This window comes from Arachis ipaensis, chromosome B6, assembly GCF_059453495.1.
Source record: "Arachis ipaensis isolate K30076 ecotype BB chromosome B6, ASM5945349v1, whole genome shotgun sequence".
Classification (NCBI taxonomy): domain Eukaryota; kingdom Viridiplantae; phylum Streptophyta; class Magnoliopsida; order Fabales; family Fabaceae; genus Arachis; species Arachis ipaensis.
Window position 1 is genome coordinate 102,397,785 of NC_142441.1, and position 9,749 is coordinate 102,407,533.

A 9,749-nucleotide genomic window follows, 5' to 3' on the forward strand; every position below is an offset into this window, starting at 1 on the left:
CACTAACTCGACTTCCAAGCAGCCATATATTGAATATATAAGAGAGGATCACTAATAGGGGTGGCAACACTACCCGAACCCGCGGGTACCCACCCCGCCCCTACCCGCTCGGGGCGGGTAATTACCCGCCCCCGTACCGGGGCGGGTTCTTAGGCGGGGCGGGGCGGGGTCGGGTTTAGGTTAAACCTGCCCCTACCCGCCCCGGTATATATAATATATATATATAAATATATATATTTTTAATATATAATATATATAACATATATAAAATAATTAGTAAAATAATTAATAATATTATATCATATATAAATTTTTACTTTAATTTATGTTATGTATGTAAATGGTGGTTATATAATTTTTAAAATTTTATTTTATTTGTTGGATTTAATAATTATAGGGGCGGGTAGGGGCAGGGTGGGTACCCGCAAGGGCGGATTAGGGTTTAACATTTACTACCCGCGGGTAGGGCGGGGCGGGTTTCATGCGGGTTTTTTGTAGGGCGGGACGGGGTCGGGTAGAGCAAAAACCTGCCCCTACCCGCCCCGTTGCCATCCCTAATCACTAACCTCTATTTATAATAATAGTGAAACCCTATTCCTAGTTAAATAAGGAAATAATCATATAATCAAAACTATGTCTAGATAATATTTGATACTCTTTTATATTTTTAAAAATATTGACACTCTTTTATATTCAAAAGATCCTGTGAAGATATTATGTGATATAATTTTTTATTTCAAACAAAAAATATTTTAATTTTAAAATCAATTTTGCAATAATATGTAATTGAAAATCCTAAATTTACTAGGAATTTTGTATCTTAATGCTATAAAATGCATTCTAAAATTCACAACTATAACTTGACAGTTTCTACTTACTTCTTTGTTTGTTTTAACTGAACCTGACTCTTTATTCTTGGAATTTCTGCTTCTTTAAGAAACTTCATATAAAGTCTTTCAGATTTGGTAATCCTCTTAGGTCTCCTTGATTCTTTCATACTGTATTGTCCAACAAAAGGTCTTAGCCAATCTGTATACTATCTTCTTTATAGGTTGCTAAAATAGAGCAATATAAAATCCCACTTGCGAAACCGATATTTATGGCCCTTATTAATTCATATGCAGCTTGTGACTAAGTTATTTGTGTTAAATTAAATCAGAGCAAATCTAAGTCTAATAACTGTAAAATCTAAAAAATCAGTTTACAATTAATAAATTTAAATCTTTAATTCTGTCATTATTCACATTAAAAAACGGTTAGTTTATAAAACTTTGGTGCATATATTATGCAACACATTGGTTTTCTCTTTTATTCTTACTACTTGATTAACAATCATATCTTTATTCTATCTTTTTCTTCGGCTTCTAAGAATTTAACGGAGTTGTTTTTCAGAATTATGTTAGAAAGAACATGACGACCATATATACAATAATAACGAGGATAGATGATGAACGAGAGCCACTACAACAACGACCAAGAGTTTTTTTCTGATGCCACGGCCCATGGTGGTTGGTTTCTCGCCATTTTACTGTGCTGCTCACCCCAGGTTTGTGTAACGACTGCCGCTTCTAAAGCCTAGTCCCAAGTGTGGACTGCCAAGGTTGATTTCGAGTTTCGAAGCAGCCTAATTGACAAATATCAGTTTGTCTCCATTGACACTGAATTTTCATATCCAGCCCCGCAACAAGAACTACCAGAGTCTTGTCCCAAAGGAAACTTACCAAGTCATGAAGGCCAATGTAGATGCGCTCAAAATCATTTAACTTGGACTCACTCGGCGTAAGATTTGACGGTTCCAGAATGTTTAGATTAAATGGTTTAATAACAAAACATATTTTTTAAAGTTTTTTAATAATGCTAAATAATCCTTAATTAATTTTAACTATAATTTAATCCTTTACATATTATTTAATTATTAAGTCTATCCTCTATTTTATAAATTATTATTTTTTATTCATCTATGATGTTTATTAACCATTAGAAAAAAACAACAAAATAAATCTTCTATTAATCGTAACCTTCATAAATATTTTGGTAATGTGAATCAATGAGGTTTTTTTTCTTACATCCGTAAATGCCAAGGAAATCATGTTTCTTGGTAATTCAATCGATTGAAATTGTTACACACAATTGATTGAATTTTACAAAGCAACAATGATATCTTCTTATTCAATTGATTGGTATGATAATACCATCGATTAAAATTTGTACGCGATTAAAGTTTTTTTTATGTATTCAATCAATTGGTATGATATATATATATATATATATATATATATATATATATATATATATATATTAATTTAAAAAACTCATATCTTTACTATAAAGTAATGTCATTTCTATTTATTATTTCAACAACCATGTTATATAAATATTATGTCTTGTCAATTATCTTTTATTTTATATAATTAATTTGTTTATAAAAAAATATTTTGTTTGCATTCTATTTATATGTTTGTATATATTAATGTTATTTTTATTTTTTAGATATTTGTGACATAAATTGATATTTTTTTAATCCTTATTTAGAATTTGTTTTTTAATTTTCTATCATCTTTTAGAATAATGTGTTTTGCATTGATTAACCCTTAGAATAGAATTCTCTACAGAATTGAAATTCTATTTCTTGTTTTGGTATAAAAAAAATAGCACTTATTTCAATTCTCATGTTAAGACTATATACAAATCAGACTAAAATACGTTTGATTTCTAATTCAATTTGATTTGTTACTTTTCGTATTCCATTCAATGTACCTGCTCAAGCATCTATCTACACTTTAACAAAGTAAAAAAAGAAAAGGAAATTTCAGTAAAAAATTGGAGAAAAATAGGAACAGAGAATAAAAATGACAGAATACGAAGTGCAAACAATTGAAGAAAAAAAACGCAGCACTATTTGGGTGTCTTTTTGCCGTTGTTAACATGAAATTTTTTTATTTTTGTTTCGAAAGTAATTTTTATAATTATTTAATCGGGCTAATTAAACAGTTTTAATATATTATAAATTATACTTCAAATAATATCTATATACTTTTAATACATGACAAAGACGGTCATTAATAAAATAAAGAATTGCAAAATAAAAAATTTTATTCACTAACCTCAATTTTGGAATAAAAATCATGCATTATTTCCTAAACGGACATAAGATGAAAAAGACTCTTTCACGAACTAATTGATTACTATAATAAAGAAATTGATTGAATTTACTGCAACGGTGAAGATCGCATACAATGAATAAAAATTAGATATCGAGGAGATGAAAGTAAGGAGATGGATAAACTATGAACAAAAACGATGAATAAATTATTAATTATTTAGAGTACTGAATTTGATATTTAATTATGTAGAGCACTGGATTTGCCATTTATTAATTTTTTAAAGAATATTGCAAAAATTTAAAAATTAATTAATTTAATATTATTCGTTTGGCACATAGCAAAAGATTATTTGGTTGACATACAAAAGACAAAAAAACATGCACATACTAATGATAGAGTGAACAAACTCTATATAACATTAAAATATGACAAGATAAGAACTTTGTTAATAAATTTTGATTTTTTAAATAATCTGACAACCCAATAAATATTTAAACATATATTTTTTATTATTTCAATATTCATGATTATTTTTTTCTCTTTTTTTTCTATCTCATGGGGTATGTAAGTTTTAATTCATTATTTTTCTTATATATCTTTTTATTTTTTGAACTATTTTATTTTATTAGGTGTTTTAATTTATTTTATTTTATTTTTTTTACTTTGAAAATTTTAGGGTCTAAAGATCTCCTGTTTAAACTGTAAAATCCTAACTACCAAAGCTCACGCTTCCGGCTACGCCACTCTGATAGCTCGGACATTACGACGACACTTATACTATTTAATACTAAAATATGAGCCTGTTTAAAACTTTAAACCGCAAAATCGCTCCCAAAAAGTACCTTTGCTATACAACGTACATTCATACATACCATACAAAACTCATTCATAAAAGGTACATACATATATACATATATATATATATATATATATATATATATATATATATATATTTTACAAGCATTAACCAATACAATTCCTATCCTTCTTACAGAATCTATCAAGATAGAGACGAGGGTACAATAAAACATAACTAAAACAATACAGAGCATCTCAACAACAATTAAATAAACTCTTCGTGACTTCTGCGCCCATATCCTGAAAGGGGAAAAATGTAGGGGGGTGAGAACATCATCCTCGAAAGGGTTCTCAGTAGAGGGTTTTTGGAAATTACTGTAATAGGATACGTGAAGATAGACCGTACCAGTGGTTAATAACCGTCTTATGCCTCTTTTCAAAAACAACGGTTTTCAATAAAAGTATAGTCGGAAATCTTTTCTGAAAGAGGAACCGTTCAATTCTCGAAAACATCAAAAGCCTTTCAAAAGGTTTATCTATACTGAACCAAAATAGCCTTTCATATTTTTCCAAACCAGGAACACCAAACCGAAACCAACCATCGGTCCATCTCAATTCAACCATGGCCCTATGCCCAAACAATCCAATCCAACAACCAATCACCACACACCAACAGAGTCCCAGATGCAAACACAGATAGGAAGTTCAAGCACAAACAAACAGGTATTGCAAGTAGGACAATTAGCAATTAATCACATAGACAAACCAAGTATAATATGTACACCCAAACAATGTTACATAGATGCATATGATGCATGCCTGTCCCTAGTGGCTGATGATATCATCTGTCGGTTATAGAGCCAACCCGACAAGTCCTGGTAGCTAACCATTGGACTGCTCCTCTGTCGTGTCTCCCCAACTCGAGTTATACTCAATATAAACTTGATCATAATCATAATCCATATCCATCACCCTCACTGGTGAATATTTATGGGGGTGAGCTCATCCGGGGCTTTCACAGTGCCCGGCCACCCTGACGACATAGGGTCGAAAGAGCTTCGAGTCTCAATCTGGAGCACGTGGTGGCTAGCCACTGCTTTCTCCCAGGGAAACTCTCATCTCCGATAGTGGAAGTGCAAATCACAACTTATCAATATCTCAGCATAAATGCTTTCATTCTCAGTAATGGATCAACATCCATCTCAGCCATCCGGCTCACGGTTCAATCAGAACCAGCCAATATTCATATCACACACAGCCATTCCGGCTCACGATTCAATCCAGAACCAGCCAATATTCATAATCATGCACAGCCATTCTGGCTCACAACAAAACAGCACTTCCACCATTCAACATCATCAAATTTATAAAATTGGCATTTAAGCCATAAATCAGTTTTTCTCGAATCATTTCACTTTGAAATCAAATTTCAACTCTTTTCAGCTTTGGCTTTGAAGATCTCATTTTTCAAATCATCTCAGGCTCATAAGCCAAATTTACTCAAAGTGAGTTCCCTTTTTAAAACAAAGCCACTCTCGGCATTCTCTTTCCAAAACTTCCAAAAACCATGGCAAGTTAAGGATTTATTTCAAAGTATTCAAAATCACCCATCCATCAATGGGATTTTATAACAAAAGTTTCTCGACAGAGTCCCAAGTCTTTAGGGGAGAATATCATAGCCCATTTTGCCAAATTTACTTAAACTCATTAAAACCTTGGCTTTCCGCTTTGATTAATAAAATAGGATCTAAGCTAAACCAAGTCATGAAATCAATTACTCCTTTCAAAGCCATTTCCTTTACTTAACAAAAACGGCTTCAATTCCACGACTAAATCTAAAGCGTTTCAAACTAGCAAGAGAATCATTTTCATTGTGTTAAACTAGAGTTTAAAAGATACTTTGAATCTTAGTTAAAACGTCAAAATAATGAGGCTCATCAATCGAAATCCAATTCCTTTTAAAATCACGAAAACTCTTCCAAGGGACAATCTTTATGTTTAATAGAGAAAAACATAAACCCGTTTTACCTTTTTAAAACAGCCTCAAAGCAAAATTCTCTTTCGAATGACTTGTACCCAAAGACATACTGTGCTTCTTGGAAAATAAGGAGAAATCATGATTCTCTTTTCAACAATTCTTTCAAAGCGTAACTTCATTGCTTTCTTAATTGTTCTAAGTAAAGGTAATAAAAGAAGCCATAATTTCACAATCCTCGAAATAAATAGGAAAGGCATTAAACTCAAAATTCTCCAAATAACATTTCAAATAAGGACTCGGATTCTATAGAAATTTCGGCAACATCTCTCCTAAAACTTGGACTTTGCCACCCGGTTCGGGTCCCAACTAAACCGTTCCTCAATCCCTTTCAACAGTCCAAAAATCCAAAAAAATCAATTCCAATTCAAGCTAAATCCAACAGTCGCCTCATTGGCATATCTCAAGGAAACCGTTTCAAAATCAAATCAACATCAACCGATTTAACTCATTTCCAAAGCTTTAAAGAAACGGCTCAGTAACAAAGCATTTGTCCCAAAACCAAGTCAATTAAAGTAATCCAGGATGAATTCAAAAGTGTATTCGACTTTTCACATCATCAAAATAATTGACTCAATCCAAACCAATCCTCAACGGATTAAACCAGATTTCAAATCTTTTAAAGAATCAACTTCAAAACATTACATTTCACAAAGCCGCACAACAATTCAGCCAAACCAACATCCATAATCATCCGAGTCAATCAAATAATACATAAGGCAATTACAATCACCAAATACACAATATCTCACATCAGTATCCATATGTAATAATTCCAACAATAAACTATAGTTTTCAGAAAGCGCCCCTACCTCAACACAAAACCATAGCCCAAACGCGTCACATAGTCCTTTCCGCCTTAACCCGAAATCAACAATCGAAATCCCAGCAACCAAAACCTCGGTTCCAAGCCACTTTCGCAACAGTCTCAACAATTCTAATCGCAACATACAACAACCGAAACTCAATCGTATAGCAATTAACGCCACAAAATGTCAGTGTATGATAATAAAACAGCGATTAAAGGACTCTTCCAAACAAAACGCTTACCTACTCAAGGGAACCAAGTTGCGGCTGCACCAGTGGTGGATTCCGGCAACACCAACTTCACAGCCGGTAACCAGAACGACGGCAACTCGCGGTAAACTCCTGACACAACCATCCTTAGCAACAACTCTCATGGCCCATGGAGAAATTAACAGGTAAAAAAGCTGAAGCAGGGTTAGAGCTTACCATCATAGAAGACTCAGTGGCTGTTTCTGGCAGCAGAGGTGGCGGCATCGAGGTTTTTCGGCGGCTAAAACAATAGCAACAGCACTAACCCAAAACAGAGCAGAATCTGAATGAGTGGCAAAACCCCAGGACAGTTCCGGCGACACAATAGTAGCATACGGCAAGCCCAGCAGCTCCGGTGATGGATCTTCGGTGATGGTGGAGGAAGCCGGCGACCCTCCACAGCGGCAAGCCCAGCCTCACGGCGGCGACGGCAACCCCGCGGTGGCTCCTTTTCCATGCACCCTCTCTCTCTGTGCGTGTGGTCAGCAGCGGTGGTAGGGACGGGTTCGACGGCGTAAACCCGACGAAACCAGCGGTGCTGTGCCTCCTCCACGCTCGCGAGCTCGACGGCGGCGATGTAGGGAGGGCGACGGCAGCGACACGGCATGGGCGCGGTGGTGACGAAGGCGCGGCGGCCCCCAAGCCCGCGACAGCCATCACTCGCGGACCAACCCTCTCCTCAGTTCCGCTCTCCCTGGCGACGGCGCCGATGGTGCGGCGGTGGCGGGCTGAACTGGAGCACGATCGGCGGCTCGTGGTGAGTTGCAGTGAGGACGATGGCGGCGTGGGTGAAGCCCCCTCTCTTTTCCTAAGCTCTCTCAGAAGTTCTCCTCCCCTGTTTTGTGTGTGTGCTTTTCGTTTTTGGGGGGAGAAAGGGGCTTGCGACTGCTACTGCAGCTTCTGATGGGAAACGGTAACGGGTTAGGGTTTTTAGGGTTAGGGTTTCATTTTCAAAAATTAGGGTTATGAGTATTTTAGTAATTTCACTTAAAATTGGGGATAATATGGTAATTGAAACCAAAATTAAATCCAACACTAGATGTATATAGAAAATACTATTTGCTCATCAATTTCTACAAATTACTTTCAATAAAATGCCCAAATCAAATAATTAGAAATAATATACTTAATTTCTTCATTTTTCCAAAATAGCAATAGTAATATTTAAAATATTACTTACCTAATTCAAATCATATAAAATTCTTATTATTTTATAACTATCAACTTTATAATTTAAATATAGAAAATAATCCAATAATTATAAAATTGGATAATAATCATAACTCGTCTCAAATTCAATAAATCAAAACTTGCCTTAATTATCTTTAATAAAATGATTTCTGAAATTAAGGCTATAAATAACTATATGATTTGAGACTTGATCATAATAAGACTTTTCAAAGGTTCTGGGTCTTACATAAACGATTCCAACCGTATGATTAAAAGGTGGTTCAAGAGAATAGGTTTGAATTTGGGCAATTCAATATTTATTAATGGATAACTACTAGAAGAGAAAAATTATTGCATAAATATCAGAAATGAGTTGATAATATATAGGCTAATTTGGACAACTAAAAGAAAGTAAAATAAGTAACAAAAATAAGATATAGAATTTTATTTTTTATTATGTGATACAAAGATAATATATAATATAATAAACCATAATGTTCTCGTATATAAGAACGTGAAACTTAATATTACCATTTTATATTATTATAGATTTTTGTCTTAAAAAAAAGCTACTATCATTTAATTTTAAACTTTTAGAATAAATAAAAAAACGTGACATCTTATCCACTAGATAATTTAAAAGATACTTATTATATAGAAAATTAAAAATATTCTTACCTAAAAAAATTAAAAATATTCTTACATAAAGAAATATTTCATAACAAAATTGAGTTTGGAGAGAGAGAGATAGGAGAGAGAAAGAGAGATGAAACTTTCTAATTAATTACAAAAAATCAGAATCATTAACCTATTAAATTTGAGTAATATCAAATACAGAAAAGCTCTGCATACAAGCCCTAATGGCTTGTATGCTTTACAAGTTCATTAACAAATAAAACCCAAAACGCGCTGCTACACATACGTCGTATACACGCGCTATATTAGAGATCCCGCTTTTATCTAACTACCAAATTTAAAAGATTTGTTTCCTTCTTCGTTTTCATTATACAGAGATTTGCTCGTTCTTCTTCTCGCGCCTATTCCCTGCTTCTTCTCGATCGTTCTTTTTTCCTCATTTCTCACTGGTATGTTCTTCGTCATTTACGTTAGTTGCTCTCTCTGCAACTCCAGCTTCGTTTTCTATTTGATTTGTTGTTTTATGAAATTAAAGTTTGAACTCATTTTGAAGATTATGGATGATTCAACCTCAGATTGTCAGCTGAATCAGGGCGAAGTGGATTATGAATTTGAATCTAACGAAGTTCCTGAGGTTTGATTTACATACGATTACTTTGAATTTTGTTGCAGTCATTTGAATAGCATTGTATAGCTGAATAATTCGTGAACATTGAATGTGAAACTAACACGTTAACATGAATCTGTCGATTGAATGTAATGTATTAGTTTTGATTAATTATCTGGAATTTATAGCAGATGCTCGGGTGTAGATCAGAACTTTTTTGGGTGTATTTTTGCGAGAAGTGTGGGTGTATTTACAGTTTATGGCTTTTTGTGTTATGTTAGCTGAGTTGTTGTTGTTCGGGTGTATTATATCAGACATGATTGGGTGTGTTTTTAGTTTTTGA

The 9,749-nt window shown here is 33.7% G+C and overlaps 1 protein-coding gene across 1 annotated transcript; it reads right to left on the reverse strand.

Moving 5' to 3' along the window:
- Positions 1–7,254: 7,254 nt before the first annotated feature.
- LOC148562103 (uncharacterized) lies at positions 7,255–7,650 on the reverse strand. Its single transcript, XM_088489523.1, has one exon. The coding sequence runs from the start codon at positions 7,648–7,650 to the stop codon at positions 7,255–7,257; it is 396 nt and encodes a 131-aa protein (XP_088345649.1).
- Between the last annotated feature and the right edge of the window lie 2,099 nt (positions 7,651–9,749).